General features: G+C 38.8%; 1 protein-coding gene across 1 annotated transcript; it reads left to right on the top strand.

Annotated features, from left to right (window-relative positions):
- The first annotated feature begins 7,041 nt into the window (after window positions 1-7,041).
- Window positions 7,042-22,903, top strand: LOC135461794 (uncharacterized). The gene is made up of 14 exons (XM_064739035.1): window positions 7,042-7,550; window positions 8,647-8,710; window positions 9,392-9,517; window positions 10,361-10,488; window positions 10,881-11,054; window positions 11,345-11,417; window positions 12,233-12,295; window positions 13,050-13,121; window positions 13,613-13,708; window positions 14,206-14,341; window positions 15,892-16,020; window positions 16,629-16,768; window positions 21,627-21,677; window positions 22,544-22,903. Exons 1-14 carry the CDS (start codon window positions 7,042-7,044, stop codon window positions 22,901-22,903), a joined length of 2,121 nt encoding a protein of 706 aa, XP_064595105.1.
- Window positions 22,904-24,991: the final 2,088 nt, after the last annotated feature.

Genomic DNA, 24,991 nt, shown 5'->3' with positions numbered 1-24,991 from the left:
GAGTGACCCAGGGAACCATCAGGTGCGGACTATGAAGACAGAATCCGGGAACCAGTTATATAAGCTTGTCAGAAACTGGCTTGGCAAATAACCACTTATCAGGTAGGACATTTTTACTAAAGCTAAGTTTATATTAGTTTCTTAAAGCAATACACTTGTAAATTTATTCTCAATTTTTCTTTAAACTTTTCATTTAGACAGCTTATATAACCGGTAACTGTTCAGAATGAAAGACTTACAGTTTGAGTAAATTCAGAGTAATAAAATGTGGCGTGGTCAAGTCCGACGGTATTAAGATTGGCTTTATAGTACAGAAGCAGAAATATCTTGAATGTGCTGATGGGTCGTCATGTGGAGGTCATATATATTGGTTAAGACAAAACGGGTATTTAGTGATTGTATATGTATAGGTACATTTGGTAATAGTTCCAGACATATGGGAGCTCTTGTTATTTTTCATTCTGAACAATTCGTGTCTTACCGGACCTACCCGGAACCATACAGGAGGGTTGTACCCTCATCCCGGAGTACAAACCCGCTGTAAGTGACATGGTAGGTCTGGTAAGAGACCTCCCGGATCAGGCCTCTGGCTGGTCCCAGACGCTGGACCTGGAGATTGATGCCCTCGCCGGGGACCAACACAACCGCAAACCTGATGGCTTCTGTGGTAACCCCAACGAACTCTGGGGTGCCGTCCTGCCCCACTTTTGCGGTCCAGTTTTGGGCACTTTTGGGGAAGTTGATAATTTCCAGGTATGTACTTATAACACGCTTGATTGCCTCAAATGTTGTGGTTATAGGTCCAAGAAGGATCTTCCTGTATGTGTCTGTCCCTTTTGGTTTCCCCTGCAAGAAAGACTATTTCAGATTGTATGATGCTAGATTCCAAACAAAAAAACTCCAAATAATTAATAGCAGCTGAAATATCCATTTTATGTTAGAAGTAGAGAATTAGAGAAACATACTGTAATAAAAGTTAATGTGCGTTTCATGACAAATCTTAAGTTTGATATTCATTTTTACATGTTTTAAATATTGTTGCCGTACTCTTCGCAAACGAAGCTGAATAATGTTTTTTTTTTCATAAAACTTACATGTGTAACGAAAATTTCCCCATCCAGTGTGGGACCCACTCTCACAAGAGATCTGCATCTGTTTCCGAAGGCGACGTCATCCAGAGGTAAGTCTGATAAATGATTATCAACACGTGTTATTGTAACAAACCAAATGAGTTATCATTGGAACACCGTTTCGCTTAGTTCTATACCATAAGGAAACGGCAAGCAAATTAACATATGAAGATTATGATCTTATTTATTTACTTATTTATTTATTTGACAGTATTTTAACTTCATACTCTTGACTTACAAGATGGCCGTGAGTTTTATGCATGCGTGGAGGAGACAGAAGTCCCCGGGGTAAACCACTGACTTTGGCTTGCAAGTTGCTGACCAACTTTCCCAGGTGTGATGGTACACACTTGCATAACAGACTGGTCGAACACTGAGCAAACCCCCAAACAAGCCTCGTTGACAAATTATTGTCAAATAGGCACCACAAACATTGAGAGGAGGGGAAAGTTTTGCCGTATATTGTAATAATCTAAGCAAGATGATTAGGGATGATTATAATAATAACCAATGCTGATCATGCACGTTAACGCGTTCGTCTTGGTGTTTGTTGTGTAACCCAATACCGCTGAATCTTGTTTCGTACCTCGTCAAATCCCTCCGTTCAGTGATATCGGGTTACACAACAAACGCTGCTACGGCGGTGTTAAACCCTATAGCCAACCTTAACAACCACACCTAGAAAAATGTTACGGACTGTCCAGCAGATCTTAAAACATCCTATCCGAAGTTCTTTATAAGGAAAGCTACCAAGCTACGATCATCCTTCCACGTCGAGGAGACCATATTCGCTTGTCCTGTACTGGCACACTGAAGAAATTTATCTGTTAAATTTAACACAAAGTCTGTTATCTCAGTGATGCCAGGAAATATTCTGTTATAGCAGCATACTATTCTGTTAATTATAACACACATGCTGTATAATTCAACATAACCATTCTATTAGACTAACAGGAGATTATGTTGCATATGACAAAATATTGTGTTCACAGAATAAGTTCTAGCATTACTCAGACAACAAACTTTCTGTTACATTTAACAGGTTAATTTTTTGAGTGTGCATAAATTAGAGTCAAACAGGAAGTATCCTTTACACTGAAATTTCGATTGTTTTTCGGCTCCAGACGTAAAGCTATCGGAAATATTTTAATTAAAATTTCACTTGGTGTTGCTACAAATCAGTTTATGTACTAAATTTTGCTCTATAATGGCATTATGGGTTAGAGTGTAATTTGATAATTTGCAAATGCGCTAACTTCACGTAGGTCATAACCAGGGATCTTCCTCTGAAGTAATGGTCACATGGCCAGAAAACCATAACTGAACTGACCGTACAAGCGTGGTTAACAGTATGTATTGTCGACGTCATGTTATGCCCCCGCCCACTACCTACCCGCCAACAAAAACATAAAAAACAAGATAAATAAAGAAATAAACAAAATTTTTTTTGAAAATTTAAAATGCAATGCTCGCTTTACTTTTGTGAAATTTAACAGAATGGACATTTTCTTTAATACCTGTTCAAGCAGATCAACGGACTGTACTTTTTTTGTTTGATGAAATGTTTTCATGTCAGTGAAAACGAGCAGGATACTGACATTTGTAATTCGAATTGTCGAACAAGGTAACTCAGCACTGAACAGTCCAGAGGGAAATTCAGGTCTATTTCTGAAAAAAAAAGCCGTAAAACAATTTCCTTCACTTGTAATGCCGTAGACCCACGTGTCAGGCTCATTTGGGTTGAAATGCAGAGTCATTCCAAACGGACATAACAACAAATCTCCGACTGGTTCGGATGTGCATTTAAAGGTTTTATTTTCCCTGATTTCAAGCCACAATGCGATAAAGTAAATAATTAACATAAGCAACTTTCCATAAGAAGTTACATGCGCAAGTTCTGTAGAACCATTAAGAAGAAACTAAAAATGTTATCAGTTTTAATTTACTATTTATACGAATAAAAATCAAAACCTAATATAACTACTCTGAAAGGCCTCGTAAACAATCTCCCTCACTCATGTGCCGTATATATAGACCCACGTGATCGGCCTATTCGGTTTGACGGTCATTCCATATGGACCTAACAACAAAGCTTCGACCGGTTCGGACGTCCGTTCAAAGTTTTTATTTTTCTGTTTTAAAACCAAAAGGCGACACATGTTCCCTGGCCCTGACCACCATACTATATATAAGTGAAAAATTCTTGTATATGCACGGCCTTAAACAACAATCAAATAAACAGATATATCTCGATTAAATATTCTTGAGTATGGCGTAAAACAGCAAACAAATAACCAAATAAATTTCAATTAAATAAATTAATTAAATAAATAACAGAACACTGTGTACTGGGTTAGGATGGTTATAATGTGTCAAAACGAAAACGATGAGGACATTCAGTAGAAGGTTTAAAAGAAGTATATACTGCAGCCTATATAATCCGCCAGTCCGCACGCCGCTGAAGCATGCAGACGAACAGTGAAACTATATAAAACTATTAGAGTTCATCTTTTTCCAGATTTAAAGTGCTACTTTTATGTTTTACTTTCTGCCCTGGTTTATCCCTTTGCACCTCCGCCTCCTCGTCCGCAAGAATCTCTTCCTCTTCGTCGTTCTCATTTACGAGAACATAAACTTCGTTCTCATCCGGGGACTCTGGCTTCTTGCTTGTCTTTTCAACCTCCTCTGTATACAGGGAAGTAAAGGTTGACTTATAATACAACACAATGCGACTTACAATGCTCAGTTCTTATACAAAACAGTTGGCATTAGATTACAGATCAATCTGTCAGTAGCTCAATTCCAAACATTTTCTTTGTTAACATATCGTCTCAGGAATTAAGAGTGAGTCTCTCAAAGCCTCTACGCATATAACTGCATTTAATTGGGCTTGACTTCGGCAATGATATGCCCAACCAAGGAAGACATTCTTTACTAACTTCTTTTCAACCAGTGTGTCACTATATCTTATCAGCTATTACCGCTCTTTTACTTCTCGTATAATAATAGATGGATTTAATGTAATGCACCAATGCGTCGTACAGGCCAGGGATGCAGATTCGATGCCGATTAGCTGATTGGCTGATTGAAATTGCAAGCAGATGCATGATAGATAATTATTTTGAAGCGTACACCTTTTTTGTAGACATGAACTAATATCTACATTTTCGGGCATTGCAAATTATTCAGCTAAGCAAAATCTACATGCCAAGTACTACAGCCAATCATCGTGTACTAGAACTAGTTGCCATTACACGCATGCTTACTTTTCTCTCGGTGTGCTTGTAGTTTAGCTTTGGCGTCCTCTCTAGATGTGTAATGTTCTGTAGTTTCTCTCTCCTTCTTCCCTGCAGCTGGCGTTTCGCCTTGGCCTATACCTAGCTGCTGTTTGGCGTCTATAAAGGGGAACAATCGTAATCGTAAGCCATGACCTTCATACAAGACGCATCAAAAACCGGGTGAAAGATGCCTTGCAAGTGACATACATATATAGCTAATCCGATCAAAAGGTGATGTATCGATGCCTGCATGGTATTCGATTAAGTCCAACCTGAATGCATGGGCTTAATATGGCAACGCACATCAACCAAATACCAATGATACTGGATTTATCAGGAGCAAAAATTCGATTTTTAAAACATTTTGAAATACAGTCGCGCTACTTGTCCGCATTTCGTATGTTGGCTTGTCCTTTCCTTTACATTACAACAGCGGCCTCCGTGGACGAGTGGTTAGCTTTCTACTGCACTACAATGTCTTATGAGTCTCTCATCATGCGGTTGTTGTGAGTTTATGTTGGCATCCTCTCCAGAGGTACGAGCAAAGGCCTACCGGTAACCCCACCAAATAAATAGAACATACCTGATGACATGTATGAAATGGACCAAATCCCAACTTACACAAGTATATACATAAATCCCATATGTTAGAAATACTGGAGAAAAGAATGCAGCAATTTATTTATATTATATTATTTATATTTATTACTATTTGTTTTAGCCAGCAGCCTACATGTATATCCAGCAGTCAGTAAAATCTGTCATACTCGCTACCAAATTTGCCTTTAGTGAGTGACAACGTAACAACATTAGCTCTACACATGCACCATGGCTTGACCGCAAATTGTTGGACTCGGTCAATCCATACTGCGCAGGGGTCTCTCAGTGAAGGAGCACTAGGTAAAAGTGCGGTGGAAATCCGTCCTAATCCGTCCATATCACACTCACTTTAAGGATTCCTTCGTCGTCATATGACTGACGAATTGTTACGTACGACTTTAAACCCCAAACACTCACTCACTCACTCGCTCACAGATGTGCACTGTAGACTGTTCAGCACATAAAACTACAATAATGGATCTGTGTAAAGAATAAAAATTGGCGATTTCAGTCCATGCAACAGACGAGGGCTCATGCAACTGCGCGAAGATCTGACCATTCAGGTAGCCAAAGAAGCGTTTTAAGCGAATTCTGGTGACTAAATTAAATTAAGAAGCCAAGGGACACTGTACATTTGTTCTGTGTCAAAATGCTTATCTTCAATATATTCATAACTGCATGTTTTGCATGTTTTCTTTTATGGTCTTCGTACGTGTATTTTTCAAATTCCTGCGTCTTGTGGTTACATGAGATTGGCAGCCTACCTAATTTTGTATAATTATATATCAGACCATGCATGGAAACCACTACACAAAGGTACCAAAATGGCCATAGCAAACGATGTTTTCCAGACTTTAACAATTGTGCTTTGAAAAGCGGGTGTTGGATCTTCCATTTGTAACAGAATTGGGTATTTTAAAATCTGACCTTTAGGATTGAAAGCTTGAAAGCAAAAGCGAGGTACACGAAAATAACTGGACACACTCTTAAAGGAGATCTATAACGCCCATATTTCCACATTAAATATTCCCTACACATTAAACAGTAAAATGCATTTAATAAAATAAAACGTTAACCAGCTCCACTTAAACAATAACTCAATATAAAGTTGGATCGTCTGCCTACATCCTGTCTGCCGCAAAGCCCTGACCCGGTGATGTAGGCCTATACGGCATGCATAAAATCCCTGGAAAGGATTGGCCTGAAAACAAATCGACACTGACAGCAACCCATTACAAGTGTGCTTTCTCAAATTTTATACCAAATTCTTCCGCCTTTTTTTCTGTTTTCTGTGCTTTAAATGATCTGAATTGATTTGGGGGACATCAAACTATCAAACGCATCAGTGCCTCATGAAGGATCTACTTTAAAAGTACAGCACAAATGTCTACAATGTCTACATATATACGTAACACAGAGTCCCACAGATTCATAACAGAAACAGAGCTTTTATTGGACAAGGATATTTTATATAACCACGTCATTTCAAAGAGGCCGCTCTTACATGGGCTACCTGTGTACTAACAAATATCGAGATAGTAGAATTGAGATATAGAATAGCATGCAAACGACTAATTAAACACGACCAATTAACGGCATGAAACATTCATAACTTGGAATATATATTCATTTCTTCCTACTATTTTAAATGGAGTTTTCCGCGGAAAAAAAAACACCTGCAATCTTATACACTGGGAGTTTTTTTAGGGAGACTTACTCGGAAAAAAACTAATTTGAAACATGTAAACAGCAAGCCTGTTGTGTGAGTGATGCTAGGGAATGTATTCACCGCAGCTATTATTACATTAATTATATATACATATTTGTCCGTCAGATGTATATGATATGTTTGTAAATGTAGGCTAATTTATCAGTACAGTGGAACAGGCTTATCTATATGCCTATCTATATACGTCTCCCGAGACAGATGAGCGTATACACAGAAACCATGCAGGTGTCAAGTTCTCAAGTCCACCGTGTTTTAGGAAGGCCTATTAGTCTTGGAGCTTCATGAACATATTTATCACCCAGCTATGGGCCACGTAAGCAAAGGCGTGCCTGTGCCAAGATTATCGTTATTAACAGGTATCATTGTTGTTAGTTTTTTAGTGTGTAATACATCTGCAGCAGAAGAGCAGAGATCGACAACGGCAGACGACAAGACGGACAATGGACAGGCCCGTGATAAGCTCTCGTCTGGCGCCGACGAGACTTTAGAGTCGGGACATATGGATTTCTTTGGGGCAAGTGGTACAGTCAAAGATATTGAGTCTGTTTCACCCGACTTAAAACCACCTAAGTTTTTAAATGAATATATTTTGGCCCGGAAACCCGTTCTCCTCCAAGGATCCAGTCGGCATTTCCCGGCATTTGACCACTGGCAAAGGGACGACCATCTTATTTCGCGACCACAAGCTTTTACATCATGGGTTAGCGTCCTTGACGAGTCCTCCACAGAACGCGAAGTCACAGTACGAAACTTTCTGCAGAGATACGTTAAAAAGAATTGGCACATAAATACCGAAGTGCCGCTATTCATGTGGTAAGTTTGACAAATGACTTCTTTCAATGGCACTTAGAAGTTTAATTTGATAATAAAACGAATATGCGGATCACCACTTCTATTTGTTCAGTGAGTGGCGTTTCAGTTTAGGTACCAATACCGTTATCACGCAATAACCGTCTGCTTGCTAACGGTATTAGCACCTGTACTGAAACGTCGCTCGTTTTTCGTTTTGCTAAGTTTTACTTTCTTGATTGTAAGGTGTTCAATTCCGATTTGGATCATGTGGCTATGTAAAGGAATTCATGAATAAGCCATTCTTTATTTTTGATCTCCAGATTGGTCATTTAAGCGGCAGTGGTCCCACACATACATAAATCTGCACAAAAGAGATATGACAAATCTGTTAGCCAAATCAAAAGACGAACACGGCGACCACCATGACAGTTGTAAGCTCTACAGGGTGACAAAAATGCATGAAAAAATCTACCTCTTCCCCCTTTAACAATATAATGTGCATTAATGACCGAATGCTCGGATGAACACCCATTGCACAATGAGTGAACAACCCACACCATAAACCCGAGGAACGATGGACCTAAAACGTGTATGTCAGCTCAGTTTACCATATCCCACACAGAATTCCATTGCTGGATGGCGATCTATTTATACGACAGCGACTAGAGGCCATATTTAAATGAACAAACAACTAGGGTTGAAGAAAGAAACAAAGCAAGGAATTACACTGTCAGTGAACCATGTGTCAGTGCTGTCTTTTTCTGGTTTCTAAGAGTATTCATTTCGTCATGGGCTTATAAACACCATTGAGGTAGCCCGTTTTAGAGGCTATGTTCGCTATAATGTTTTTCAGTGACTATCAGACTCGTACATGTACGCATTCCTGGTGTTAAATTGATTCTAACGTATGAAAAACTTGTGAGCAACCCGCTTTATAAATTTTACGAGCTTTGTTACCGATTTTGAACGGTAACACGCATGCAACTGCACAAATGATGTACATGTAGATATTTGTTAAAAAATAGAAAATAGTATGAATTTGCGCTGATCACTGCGTTTCAAAAATTTTCCAGTATATTTAACATTTAACATCATATTTAAGCATTTGTGGTTGCAGGGACGACATGTACTTGCCAGACTGTATGATATGTAACGTTGTCATGAAGCAGATGTCTCAAAACGTGAGTATAGATTAACGTGGAAGAGACCTTTGGGACGGGGCGAGGGTATTATTGTGCTTATCTTTGTACGGCCGGTCAAAAATAAGCGTTTTAAAGTGCAAATACAGATAAACAAAATATTTACCGGAATAAGACATGTTATCTGTTATTGGATTAGATGTTCTTTTTGAATGACAAAAGTAACAATTTGCTTACTTCGAGCGATTTCGTATAAAATAGCCACAATACCTGTCATTGTAATAACCTACTTTGTACATGGGATTTGTGGATTTCCCCGCTCTCACTGTTCGTGTTGCCTTGGTGACAACAAGCGGTCCACGACACTCCTATTGCCATTTGCGCTTCCACCAATATGGTGTGCATATCCGTAGGTCACGTATTTGAATGTTTGTCAGTAACTTGCTCCTGATTGGTGGTTTTTTGCCAGGCACTCAGTATAAATTATAAATGACTTTGGGCATCTTCTCACATTTGCATCACATATAATGGTGAAAGTAGCCTGTTTGTAATATGGAGAAGTAGAAATGTGTTTAATGTGTATGCACTTTGTTTAATTGGTACGATTCCGCTTAATGTTTATCCATGTATCTATTAACACAACATTACCACAGATAATGGCCGTCATGTTATGTACGCTAAAGGTTGTATATGTTTATAACACAAAGTTTCCGTGTGTTGTAGCTTCTATGGTACTCTGGGAGAGACAGCTTTCAGCAAGTTGTGCAACGGGTCAAAGACGGTATGAAATGCGTCATGTCTGGCACTGTAGAGGTCACCCTGGTTGATCCAGCCCAATTCTCGCAAAAGGTGGGACTAGAAGAAGTATACAAAAATACGTTGCTAACATATCCAGGCTATATATATGTATAATTATACAAAATATCATGGTGAACAAGTCTTGTTAGACTTGTTTCCTTTCCCGGTTGTCGCCGTATATGCGCGGGTTCTTGTGGGGTTATCCTTGTTAGTACATAAGCAATGTATATCACATTCTTAATTTTGGAGTAGATGGAGAGACCCGCCCAGGCTGTATGTATTTATTTATTTATTTGATTGGTGTTTTACGCCGTACTCAATAATATTTCATTTATACGACGGCGGCCAGCATTATGGTGGGAGGAAACCGGGCAGAGTCCGGGGGAAACCCACGACCATCCACAGATTGCTGACAGACCTTCCCAATTACGGCCGGAGAGGAAGCCAGCATGAGCTGGACTTGAACTCACAGCGACCGCATTGGTGAGAGACACCTGGGTCATTACCCTGTGCTAGCGCGCTAACCAACTGAGCTACGGAGTCGCCGGCTATATGTATGTGTAACATCTTGTATATCGAGATGCCATTAAATGCATATAAATTATCGTCCAACAAAGAATGTAGACCTTTATGTCATTGTTCTGCAGTCCATCACATCTCACAACACGTTTTAATCAGATACGTGCATGAGATCTTAATAAACTTCATCCTGAAAGCGCCATCTGTTGGGCATAAATATTGCGACTTGTCCCCATTGACTGCAGATTTAGTCACTCGCTCAGTTTGAATCTTTGTCCGAGTTAATGCTGTAAAGTGACTGCTCATACATCATAGTTAATCCAGCAAATCTTGAAAAAAAAAAAACAGACCAAATAAAAAATCCTGTCATTTTAGATGCCAGACGATGTCAGTACCATTGACGTCAAACGCGTGAATCTGACACGGTTTCCAGGATTACGGAACGTGGGGTTTGTCCGCAGTTCAGTTAGTCCTGGAGATTGCATCTACTTACCTGCTCAGTGGTAAGTACAATTATACGCGAGTATATACAGGCTTATTTTTAGCGTTCGTAGCGTTACTATACACGTTGTAGCTAGTGTACAAGCGTTCGTAGCTTTATCGAAGCTTTGTTCGAAGTTCTCTCACGTTCGTCTCTATGTACGTTGGCACATGTATTCATAACGTTTAGAATTTTACTACGACGCCAATTTACGTCGCCATGGAAACCATGGAGGTTGTAACGTTAAAGGGCAAGTGAACACAAGCAGGTTCTCAATGTCCTCGTATCACTTGCATACACATAAATACTTCTATTTATGTGTACATATAAATACTGTACATGCACATTTAATATCCAGTATATTTTTGGCTTTGTATACATGTATTATTAACTGTTTCTGTAACCGTTATATAGGTTTCAGCAAGTCAACTCGTACGGAAGAACAATATCGGTAGACGTGACATTTCATCGCCATGATAAGTCCGTGTCGGAGAAAGACTGTCGTGGATTTTCAGCCAATCAGACGTTAGGACACTACCACTTTCAGGATCAGCTTTTGCCTTACACTACCGACCAAGACTTTATTCTGTGAGTCGCAGGAAGTCTTATACAATCTCACTGAGGTAATATCTGTTAGCCACTCATACACTTTAACTGCAGAAGGCTGATGTTTAAAAGCAAGATGCCGTCAGCAGTTTTATGTTCACGTTTGAGTATAAGGCTTAAAAAGAACAGGTGACATATGTTGTAGTATACATAGACCCTAAATCCTCCTCATAAAATATTTATCGAAGCAAACGGCGAAAGACATAAATGCATATATACTGTTCAATTAATGCAATGAAACTTGATTTTTTTCTTCATTTTGATGTAAACAGACATCATTTCATTACGTACGTGTTGAACAAAGTCAAGCTGCCATATGAGACTTTCCGGGACATCTTGAAGAAGGTAACTTTCACTCCAAAAGGAGAATAATTAATTTGTTTAATTTGTTTTTCTATTGTAATTCCTTTGTGCGAGCATCAGGAAACAACCACCTGCACTGCTATATGAAAGCAACATATCATTCATGACATTCGTCACAAAACCATCGGGGTGATTTCTGGACCAAGGACCGATTCCGCGAAGCCATTTCTGACTTAAGTGAAAATTTGAAATAAGATCTCAAAGCTTGTTTTGGGGCTTTAGAAATTAAAATTTTCTCTCCTCATCAATGTTGTCTTAAGACAGATGTATCCAAATTTCAACAAAAACTAAGCATCGTACACAGTCTTTTAAATTTTGACTTTAGTCAGAAAATGTTATGTGCAATCGGCCTCAAGTATATTGTTCATTCCTGTTGTTGCGATGACGTTTTTGTGGGTAAACTGTTAGCGTATTACCTATGCAATGGAAGAGAAGAATGGTCAACACAGCTTGAACCTGAGCCGTCATTGCGCGGGAAAATGTATCTCATTATCCTATGGTTAATGTACGAAATAACCCCCAACGATAAAGCATTATATATGTATAAACATGTCAAAATTAAATGTCTTATACGCACTAGTTGGTTTAAGCTCAAACAATTAATTATATATTCAAATATAAAATACTTGTGATAACTCAACGATATTACAAGATGTACGTCATTTTCGCTTAATGTGTATTTTTTAAAAATATTTAAATTAACAAGAAAAAAAAGATAAAGAAAAGATTTTTCTTATTGCCCATAAATGGTTGATTTTTCTGAGTAATGTATGTTTCTGGTTCAAACTATGTGACAGGATCGTTCTCTGTTGGCCAATATGACGGAATGGACGGAAGAGTTTGATGACATCACACAGGAGGTACAAACACATGACAAGTATAAACAAGCCTACCTGACAATAGATTCCAGGAAATCCGCCGAGCTCCAGAAATATCATGCTGGGCAAACTACAGCATTGTGCTTGCTTACTGGGGCCAGAGAGGCCCATGGGAGGCATGTGGCCTGTTCATTTGAGGCCCACCGACGATCGACTACATCATCGTCCGAAGATCATTATAGAATGCGGTAGTGAGAGTATAGCTACACACATTAAATCTACAAGTATTGTGCCATATTACTTTCTTAAAGCAACTGTGTAAATAGAAAACATACACAAGACTGTAACTGTAAATTGTTACACATTTGGACACATACATTATAATGTTTACCTTGCATAAACATATTTGTGTACTTTTCGGACGTTATACTTTAAATGTGTACCAAACTGGGTACCTATGATGCACGCCTTGTTTACATCGCGAGTTTCACATAGCAAAATTGTACACATTGAATTACTTCCTGGGTACGGATGAACGGAAAATTAATGAAGAAATTTTAGTTCCATGATACTTTTCATAAAATTATTATAGGAATGACAACATGCACTGTCGTAATTTTTATGGAAGTAGCAGGTTTTGTGTCTTTGCACCCTTTTAGCTGACAATGTAAAATTTTGGACTAAGTTTGACAACTCAATAAAACTCATACCCAGGATATGTGCATGTACAAAAAACAGCAACAAAAAAAGAATGGATTTGTTATAGTACAAGTGTGTGTGCACTCTGTTGTTGAAGTTGTTTCAGTCCCTGGATGTGGACACAGATGGGGAATTTTCCCTACAGGACGTGGAGAATCTTTCACAAATCGTACGTATAAAAAGCTAATATAGGAAACATTTAACGAAAGACACTTTCGGTATATATATATATATATATATATATATATATATATATACCTTTGTTAACCTTTGTTAGTTTTCCGAAGACTGGGTATCGGCATAAATCTGAGCACTTTGAAGGGTGAGAACAAGGTATACTTTGTTGTCTTCTGTCTAAAAAATAAGTCAGAGCAATTTCAGTTATTCTAGCATGCATATTTTGATCATAATACCTGGTATACATGACGACTAGACAAATTAAGAACCGATTCTACAAAGCGCGTTTGGACTTCAGTCAAGGTTCGAGGATTGATTTAAACGCTTAAAATTAGGAACACTTTACAAATATTATTAAGGCCACATACAGTATGTCGTAAAAATTCTCTCGTGGTTCCGGCCCCAAAGGCCATTGTATGGCAGTATTATTTATTTCACATTCATATGGGCAGTTCTGTCAGTCTGAGCTTCTTCGTCATGCAGACTGTGCAGAGGTTAAGAGGTTTGCTGACTGACCGACTGGCTGATTATGGGGACATCATCGCTGATCAACAGGCAGACGTACAGGCCAAGTCTCAGGTACGTTTGCAAATGAATGAGCAAGCTGGTGATCCTGTTATCTACATACTTCTTACTTATATATCAGCTAGTGCGGTACTCGTCCATGGCGTTATCATGACCTAGTCTCCAATACTCGACACGGCACTTGCATGGGTCCACAGATAGGAAGCTCATCAGACGACAGGATGCGGAGAAAATCGAAAGGTATACCCTTACTTACACATATACATGCACCCACCCGTACATGTACACGCACACACGCACCCATATATAGATTCCTTCCTTTATAGGTTTCCAGTCTCCTCCTCTCATATAAATGACCTCTATCGTTCCAGTGAAAAGGACTTCAGAATGGTCTTACAAAATCAGTCAGTCATTCCTCTATAAGCAGATTTAAATACATAAAATGGAGATTAATACTCCTATTTTCAACGCGGACTTCGCATTAAATATGAAAATTTCTCCTTGGCAAATTCAATTCTGGTTTTTGTCATCCGTTTATGTTGTTTTAACAGAAGGGACTGGATCCGCTTACCCAAGCTTTCATCACCGAGTACGTAGAACAATTAGAGGGTGTTCTTGTACAGAGTATTGATCAGTTTGTACGAACAGGCACAATGCCTGACATCAAATCCAAGATGGCGAATATAGGTGTGTGTATAGGTGATAACTTGAATATTCGGTGTGAATTTCAATGCAATGATAGTTTTTTCCCCCGGACAAAATGGAAGAAACAAAAAAGTTCGATAGTCTGTTTCTTTTAGCCAGTCGCCTATTTTCAGCTATCTGTAAAATCAGTCATACTCGCTAGCAAAATTGCCTTTAGTCAATGACATGTAATAATCCATGCAAGCCCTACATATTGGTATGTTGGACGTCCGTATTACTACACAGAGAATGCAGTTAGAATACTTTTTCTAATTCGTAATGTTAAACTACACAGTGATAAGCTTAGTTTCGACACCGAGAACTTATTGCCTCTGGTGACGTCATAATTATTAAAAAACGAGTGAGTGTAGAGAGTAATTTGTTTTACAATGGCTGCGCCAACAAGCTCTTAGAACCAGGGAGGTAGAATAGACCATACCACCTCCTTGTTAGAAAGAACTCCACGGAATAAGAACCTACTGTCTTTGTGAATAGACTACCTCGTTTTAATTACCTAACTGTCTTTGTGAATAGATCTCTGAAACCATACCGCCGTGAGATCATATACTACAAGAGATAAAGTAATATTCATTTATTAAAGTTATGTTATATTAAATAGGTGTAAACAATTTCAAACATGGCAGTGTCAGAAACAGGGGTTACAGTAAAGTCCATAGCAGTTTAGGTCACTGGTGTCGCCCGCCTTCAAAACATGTTGAACTCAGCCCAATATCCCGCATGCCCCTGGTTGTTGAATTATTCTGGCGTCTCCTGCATGAGGCAATGGGTTTTTGCCGTCGAAACATTATGAATTAGAAAAAGTGTTCTGACTTTATTTTCCTTGCAAGAATATGAACGTCAAACACATTCACGTGTAGAACGAATGTTGTTACGTTGTCACTCACTAAAGGCAAATTTGGTAGCGAGTATGGCTGATTTTACTGACTGCTGGATATACATGTAGGCTGCTGGCTAAAAGAAATAGTATAGTATTGCTGCATTCTTTTCTCCAGTATTTCTAACATATGGGATTTATGTATATACTTGTGTAAGTTGGAATTTGGTCCATTTCATACATGTCATCAGATATGTTCTATTTATTTGGTGGGGTTACCGGTAGGCCTTTGCTCGTACCTCTGGAGAGGATGCCAACATAAACTCACAACAATCCCATGATGAGAGACTCATAAGACATTGTAGTGCAGTAGAAAGCTAACCACTCGTCCACGGAGGCCGCTGTTGTAATGTAAAGGAAAGGATAAGCCAACACACGAAGTGCGGACAAGTAGCGCGACTGTATTTCAAAATGTTTTTAAAAATCGAATTTTTGCTCCTGATAAATCCAGTATCATTGGTATTTGGTTGATGTGCGTTGCCATATTAAGCCCATGCATTCAGGTTGGACTTAAACGAAGACCATGCAGGCATCGATACATCACCTTTTGATCGGATTAGCTATATATGTATGTCACTTGCAAGGCCTCTTTGACCCGGTTTTTGATGCGTCTTGTATGAAGGTCATGGCTTACGATTACGATTTTCCCCCTTTATAGACGCCAAACAGCAGCTAGGTGTAGGCCAAGGCGAAACGTCAGCTGCAGGGAAGAAGGAGAAAGAAACTACAGAACATTACACATCTAGAGAGGATGCCAAAGCTAAACTACAAGCACACCGAGAGAAAAGTAAGCATGCGTGTAAAGGCAACTAGTTCTAGTACACCATGATTGGCTGTAGCACTTGGCATACAGATTTTGCTTAGCTGAATAATTTGCAATGCCCGAAAATGTAGATATTAGTTCATGTCTACAAAAAAGGTGTACGCTTCAACCTAATTATCTATCATGCGTCTGCTTGCAATGCCAATCAGCCAATGCCAATCAGCCAATCAGCATCAAATCTGTACCCTTGGCCTGTACGACGCATTGGTGCATTACATTAAATCCATCTATTATTATACGAGAAGTAAAAGAGCGGCAGTAGCTGATAAGATATAGTGACACATTGGTTGAAAAGAAGTTAGTAAGGAATGTCTTCCTTGGTTGGGCATATCATTGCTGAAGTCAAGCCCAATTAAATGCAGTTTATGCGTAGAGGCTTTGAGAGACTCACTCTGGATGACGTATAATTTCTTAATTCCTGAGACGATATGTTATCAGTCAAAGAAAATGTTTGGAATTGAGCTACGGATAGATTGATCTGTAATCTAATGTCAACTGCTTTGTATAAGAATTGAGCATTGTAAGTCGCATGGTGTTGTATTATAAGTCAACCTTTACTTCCCTGTATACAGAGGAGGTTGAAAAGACAAGCAAGAAGCCAGAGTCCCCGGATGAGAACGAAGTTTATGTTCTCGTAAATGAGAACGACGAAGAGGAAGAGATTCTCGCGGACGAGGAGGCGGAGGTGCAAAGGGATAAACCAGGGCAGAAAGTAAAACATAAAAGTAGCACTTTAAATCTGGAAAAAGATGAACTGTAATAGTTTTATATAGTTTCACTGTTCGTCTGCATGCTTCAGCGGCGTGCGGACTGGTGGATTGTATAGGCTGCAGTAAATACTTCTTATAAACCTTCTACTGAATGTCCTCATCGCTTTCGTTTTGACACATTATAACCATCCTCACCCAGTACACAGTGTTCTGTTATTTATTTAATTAATTTATTTAATTGAAATTTATTTGGTTATTTGTTTGCTGTTTTACGCCATACTCAAGAATATTTAATCGAGATATATCTGTTTATTTGATTGTTGTTTAAGGCCATGCATATACAAGAATTTTTCACTTATATATAGTATGGTGGTCAGTGCCAGGGAACACCACCGACCTTCGACAATTAAGTTAGCGATCGAATATTATTATCTACGTATTTAACGTACATTAGACTGCGTAGACGTTCACACAAGCGTCGTCGACGGTTAATGATCACCACGAAGATCCCATGAACAGCAAGAACAGAGGAATTGCAAAATCTTTAACCGAGGCCGGCCATGTGAGTCACAGACAACATTTCCAAACAAACTGAAGAATATATTCACTTGTTAGACAGTTAAGTTTATAGGTGTACTGTGTAGCTAACATAATTCATTATACCGCATGTTATTCCAATGTTCCTTATGATTCCAGAGGAATTATGTTCATGTAGCTTCGTACAGAACAATTGCTTATAGTAATTAGTTGCTGTATCGCCTTTTGGTTTTAAAACAGAAAAATAAAAACTTTGAACGGACGTCCGAACCAGTCGAAGCTTTGTTGTTAGGTCCATATGGAATGACCCGTCAAACCGAATAGGCCGATCACGTGGGTCTATATATACGGCATATGAGTGAGGGAGATTGTTTACGAGGCCTTTCAGAGTAGTTATATTAGGTTTTGATTTTTATTCGTATAAATAGTAAATTGAAACTGATAACATTTTTAGTTTCTTCTTAATGATTTTACAGAACTTGTGCATGTAACTTCTTATGGAAAGTTGCTTATGTTAATTATTTACTTTATCGCATTGTGGCTTGAAATCAGGGAAAATAAAACCTTTAAATGCACGTCCGAACCAGTCGGAGATTTGTTGTTAGGTCCGTTTGGAATGACTCTGCATTTCAACCCAAATGAGCCTGGGTCTACGGCATTACAAGTGAAGGAAATTGTTTTACGGCGTTTTTTCAGAAATAGACCTGAATTTCTCTCTGGATTGTTCAGTGCTGAGTTACCTTGTTCGACAATTCGAATTACAAATGTCAGTATCCTGCTCGTTTTCACTGACATGAAAACATTTCATCAAACAAAAAAAGTACAGTCCGTTGATCTGCTTGAACAGGTAGAAAAGAAAATGTCCATTCTGTTAAATTTCACAAAAGTAAAGCGAGCATTGCATTTTAAATTTTCAAAAATTTTTTTGTTTATTTCTTTATTTATCTTGTTTTTTATGTTTTTTTTTGGCGGGTAGGTAGTGGGCGGGGGCATAACATGACGTCGACAATACATACTGTTAACCACGCTTGTACGGTCAGTTCAGTTATGGTTTTCTGGCCATGTGACCATTACTTCAGAGGAAGATCCCTGGTTATGACCTACGTGAAGTTAGCGCATTTGCAAATTATCAAATTACACTCTAACCCATAATGCCATTATAGAGCAAAATTTAGTACATAAACTGATTTGTAGCAACACTAAGTGAAATTTTAATTAAAATATTTCCGATAGCTTTACGTCTGGAGGCGAAAAACAATCGAAATTTCAGTGTAAAGGATACTTCCTGTTTGACTCTAATTTATGCACACTCAAAAAATTAACCTGTTAAATCTAACAGAAAGTTTGTTGTCTGAGTAATGCTAGAACTTATTCTGTGAACACAATATTTTGTCATATGCAACATAATCTCCTGTTAGTCTAATAGAATGGTTATGTTGAATTATACAGCATGTGTGTTATAATTAACAGAATAGTATTCTGTAATAACAGAATATATCCTGGCTTCACTGAGATAACAGACTTTCTGTTAAATTTAACAGATAAATTTCTTCAGTGTGCCAGTACAGGACAAGCGAATATGATCTCCTCGACGTGGAAGGATGAACGTAGCTTGGTAGCTTTCCTTATAAAGAACTTTGGATAGGATGTTTTAAGATCTGCTGGACAATCCGTAACATTATTCTAGGTGTGGTTTTTGAGGTTGGCTATAGGGTTTAACACCGCCGTAGCAGCGTTTGTTGTGTAACCCGATATCACTGAACGGAGGGATTTGACGAGGTACGAAACAAGATTCAGCGGTATTGGGTTACACAACAAACACCAAGATGAACGTGTTAACGTGTATTTTACCCAAAAATGAAGACATGTGGCGAAAACTGCATATTTCATGCTGTCCTTCTGTTTTACTCCATCCACAGTGAACATGCATTTCAGACCAATCACCGTCAAACTCAAGCCATAGCAGTTGTCCTATATACGTCAAAGGTGCGTATGTATGACGTCGTGTCTTTTTGTCGCGTGACGTAGAAATGTAAGTTTACTGTACATGTAAACTAGGGGTTGTTGTTGAGGTTGTTGATCTATATTGTTGATCCGGAGTACAATTATAATTATTATTATAATAATTATTATTATTGTATAGTTGTTGATCCGGAGTGTTGCGTGACACCCTCGATGTTGACCTCGTGCCGCTAAGCTCAGACTGGAACGTCTTGTAACAAATGTTTATTTTTCCAAGTTATGGCGTCTGGGTGTAAAATATAAAACATGCAAAACCAAAAGCGATATCTATAAACTACTATGATACTTTTATCACTGAAGGGAATTCCGTTAGTTTATATTTATATAAATTACAAAGCAAATCTCTCGAAGTAAACAAACTCAGATTCTTTTTTTTGTACACATAAACAGCATGAAATAATATTACTTGGGGAGGTAAACGCACTGGCCGGAGTGTTGCGTGACACCCTCGATGTTGTTTGAAAGATCATCTCTATTTGATAAGTATATTTGCACACGGCCCGCAACTTACAGCGGGGTAGAATGCATAATTAGAAAGGGAAAATCGAAGATAAAAGGAATCTAATCTACACCAATAACAGTATATTGTCAAATTTGTGTTTGCTCTAGGCCTACTCTGTAGGCCTATATGTTTTGAGCGCATCATAGAAGTTTATGGTATATGCGCGTTTGTCTTTAGGTTTACTGACGTAACAAACGTTACGTAAACAACACAATGCCTTCGACAAAAAGTCAACAACAAGCAGTGACGTCACAGTTTCGTTAAGTTAAGTAAAGGTCTAGAATCACGAGTACAAAACTGGGTGACGTCATAGTCGTTGACAAGGATTCGGTACATAGACAACGTTGTGTGTTGCTTTCGTTCAGTAAAGATGAAGGTGACATCACTCCTAGTAGCCACAGTACTAGTTTTGTGTTTACACAAAGTGCAGCTTGTGTCTTTTAACAGCCTAAAAGAAGAGTAAGTATACTGTTTGGGCCTCTTATATTATCCAAGCATAGGGTGTCTGCTGTAAATCAAAACCTTTGGTGAATATAGGCCTTCCCTCCATGCCAATGACAGTTCCTTGTCCAGGGGCGGGTTTGTCAGCTCTGTTCGTTTTCCTCTCCTATATACATAATCATTTGCTAACATGAACACGCGTATATTTAGTGTTATATATACGGCCAGTTTGTTTGCCGCAGATGCAGAGAGCCGACAACGCTCAAAAGGTTCGTGAGGAAGGTACGGCAATTGGTTGGACACCCTCTCCCAGAGCCGCCTTGGTGGAAACCTCTACTTTGTATCTGGATAAACCAAGAGCTACAAGGTAAATGATCAGTTACAAATTAACGCTTCTCTGTATAAAAAGTCAGCAGTTTCTCACCGATGTGAAGCACACTAGTTTACACAAGGCACTGGGTGTATGGAGAGGATTGGCCTATGTGAATGGGAGTCTTACAACCTTAGACGAATACAAAAGCTACCGTAACCTGCGGATGCTTGTGGGTTTCCTCCGGGCTCTGTCCAGTGTCTTAAATAAAATCCGCTACGGTTTTCACAAGATGGAAACATGGTTTTATTTTTTAAAGCTTGATACATCCACCAAGCAGCGATGAATGTCTCTGTTCCGATTGTAAAAGAAGAAATCGCACGTTTTTGTAGGAAATATAGGCGAAACCATTATTAACATTTTCATGATTATAAAATGAATACTGTTTTTCTGACCTCGTTTTTCTTTTCTTCACAGATTCCAGTGAAACCTTGACGATGGCTATGACCATATTATTGGTTTTACATGTGTTCTTCATTTGGGGAAAATCCACGAGTAAGCACCTTACAGTTATATTATGCTTTGGTTTATTTGTGTGAAAAGATTAAAACATGTACCCTTGCTACTGAATACAGGCCACATGCTCACAGTAAAAGTAATCCCTTTTGAATATTTGTCCATTAAACATGCCATATGTTTAAAATTCGTAAAACGTTAATATAATATTTCTTGCCATCAAAGAAACACCATGTCTTAAGGCCAAAAACGCGTTGTAAAAGAAGAACACTGCGACATAAAGGTGAGTTTCATGTTTACGGGTGAGAGAGTATTATGTAAATACGCCGTCGATCTTTAGATGCGTCACACAGTTTAATATCACATAACTGTCCATATAGCCTCGATGTAGAATTGTGCACACCCGGCTTATTTCCTGTGATATTACTCATGTAATAGACAAAGATTGTTAACTTATCATTTACAACTACCCAAATAATAACTCAAGGTAATTCTGTTTCTAAACATCCTTATGTCTACTTGTCTGTTGTAGGGAATCGCACCCGGCCGGCCCTACTTGCCACAGCGCCTCGCCCCATTGGAAGTAAGTGTTTATTCCATCTGCTTTCCTCAGCGTAACCCTTTAGTTTAGAAAAGTATAACGCATGATCAGCATTGGTTATTATGATAATCATCCCTAATCATCTTGCTTAGATTATTACAATATACGGCAAAACTTTCCCCTCCTCTCAATGTTTGTGGTGCCTTTTTGACAATAATTTGTCAACGAGGCTTGTTTGGGAGTTTGCGCAGTGTTCGACCAGTTTCTTATGCAAGTATGTACCATCACACCTGGGAAAGTTGGTCAGCAACTTGCAAGCCAAAGTCAGTGGTTTACCCCGGGGACTTCTGTCTCCTCCACGCATGCATAAAACACACGGCCATCTTGTAAGTCAAGAGTATGAAGTTAAAATACTGTCAAATAAATAAATAAGTAAATAAATAAGATCATAATCTTCATATGTTAATTTGCTTGCCGTTTCCTTATGGTATAGAACTAAGCGAAACGGTGTTCCAATGATAACTCATTTGGTTTGTTACAATAAAACGTGTTGATAATCATTTATCAGACTTACCCCTGGATGACGTCGCCTTCGGAAACAGATGCAGATCTCTTGTGAGAGTGGGTCCCACACTGGATGGGGAAATTTTCGTCACACATGTAAGTTTTATATAAAAAAAAACATTATTCAGCTTCGTTTGCGAAGAGTACGGCAACAATATTTAAAACATGTAAAAATGAATATCAAACTTAAAATTTGTCATGAAACGCACATTAACTTTTATTACAGTATGTATCTCTAATTCTCTAATTCTAACACAAAATGGATATTTCAGCTGCTATTAATTATTTGGAATTTTTTTGTTTGGAATCTAGCATCATACAATCTGAAATACTCTTTCTTGCAGGGGAAACCAAAAGGGACAGACACATACAGGAAGATCCTTCTTGGACCTTTAACCACAACATTTGAGGCAATCAAGCGTGTTATAAGTACATACCTGGAAATTATCAACTTCCCCAAAAGTGCCCAAAACTGGACCGCAAAAGTGGGGCAGGACGGCACCCCAGAGTTCGTTGGGGTTACCACAGAAGCCCTCAGGTTTGCGGTTGTGTTGGTCCCCGGCGAGGGCATCAATCTCCAGGTCCAGCGTCTGGGACCAGCCAGAGGCCTGATCCGGGAGGTCTCTTACCAGACCTACCATGTCACTTACAGCGGGTTTGTACTCCGGGATGAGGGTACAACCCTCCTGTATGGTTCCGGGTAGGTCCGGTAAGACACGAATTGTTCAGAATGAAAAATAACAAGAGCTCCCATATGTCTGGAACTATTACCAAATGTACCTATACATATACAATCACTAAATACCCGTTTTGTCTTAACCAATATATATGACCTCCACATGACGACCCATCAGCACATTCAAGATATTTCTGCTTCTGTACTATAAAGCCAATCTTAATACCGTCGGACTTGACCACGCCACATTTTATTACTCTGAATTTACTCAAACTGTAAGTCTTTCATTCTGAACAGTTACCGGTTATATAAGCTGTCTAAATGAAAAGTTTAAAGAAAAATTGAGAATAAATTTACAAGTGTATTGCTTTAAGAAACTAATATAAACTTAGCTGTAGTAAAAATGTCCTACCTGATAAGTGGTTATTTGCCAAGCCAGTTTCTGACAAGCTTATATAACTGGTTCCCGGAGTCTGTCTTCATAGTCCGCACCTGATGGTTCCCTGGGTCACTCCACATCAAGCTATTCGAATTACTGTTAGCGAGTTGTCTGTCCTGTTGTCTATTTGTGCGCGTGTCAATTTATCACCAAAATATATACTGATTTTCTCACATCACAATGCAAGGTTGTGTTTTGGATGTCCAGACTTGAGTTTACTCTCTTCGCCTAGATGATGTATCTAAACTAATAATTTATAGGAAATATTGTATGAAAGACACTTAATTGTATATATCATTTTGATGTTCTGTTTTCCTCCAGTTTCAACTCTATAGTATATTCTCGAATTCAGCTCTCGCCGATTGGTGGATTTAGGTGCCCAGATGGTTTTTCATGTACCTGACTTATAAGGCGGCAGTTTGCTGATATTCGGTTTCCCATAACACATAATGACATTATTTTGTTTAAGAAATACGGATTTTTTTGTCTAGTCTCTGTTCTTCACTTCAGTGCAGTTAATATGGAGGAGTTGAAATTTTAGAAAGGCGTGAGATGTCGATTGATTGTGTGTACAATAGGAAAAACTGTAATATATTCGTCCGTCTCGTGAGCTGTGGTATTCCGACTCAACCCATTCCTATACGACTTAAGAAAGGTCAACCTTAGTACACGGCCCGGTATCACCGGCATGACCTTCCTGTGATACAAAGGTATAAATACGTTCTCATTGATACAAGGCGAGATTGTCGGGATACATGTGTAGCCCATGTATAAGTAATGTTGAGTCTGATCCCCCTGAAACCTCAAGGAACCAAGCAAACTGTTACTATATGGGCATATAATGTATATGACATTATTAGCCGCCGCTGTTTTCCGTGGGAATTAAAAATAGGTGACTTTGAGAATAAGACCTGTTGATTTTGTTAAGGCAGTAAGACAGGTGACATTATGAATTACCCAGCACCATTTTCACGAGGCACTAAAAGAGATGACATTATGAATTACCCAGCACCATTTTCACGAGGCACTAAAAGAGATGACATTATGAATTATCCGCGGCTGTTTAAAATGGGGCACATTTTCCATCACAGTGGATATCTGAAACTAGACAGAAAAGTGTACTCTGCAGAGCAGTTGATTTAGTCTACGTAATTCGACTTCACTTGTCTAAATAGAACAGAGAGGAGGAAGTAAACAATTAACACCCTTTCAGGAAGTGAACGGATTAAGGTAAGTATACATTGCCGGGATTTGGCCGAAGTTCGAATTCAAAACTTGACGTATGTTGGTTACGCTTTTTCGATTCAGTTAAAAGTTTAAACGACTGGATTACTGTTCAAAGTTGAGTTTCCAGTGCTGGCATTGCTATATGTACATTTCGGATGGTTTAGTAGGCTTACATACCACACTGTAAGGACGGTTTCGAGCTAGCTGTTATTTTTAGTGAAATTATCCCCACCGAGGTGGGTTAGTCCTGGTGTGGACTATATCCTGGTCTTGTGATCACGAACCTACCTTAGACTGAAGTCACAATTTTAATCAATTAATTTGGTGTGCTCCTTTCCATTATTTTAGCGGAAATTTGTTGATCAATAACTTACCCAGATTTTACGTTGATTTGAAATTTGTTTTTAAGTCTAAGTTCCCTCCGTCATCCCGGGCCTGGGGTCTGTTTCG

The sequence above is a fragment of the Liolophura sinensis genome, chromosome 1 (genome assembly GCF_032854445.1).
Source record: "Liolophura sinensis isolate JHLJ2023 chromosome 1, CUHK_Ljap_v2, whole genome shotgun sequence".
NCBI lineage: Eukaryota > Metazoa > Mollusca > Polyplacophora > Chitonida > Chitonidae > Liolophura > Liolophura sinensis.
This window is presented reverse-complemented; position numbering and strand designations above follow the sequence as displayed.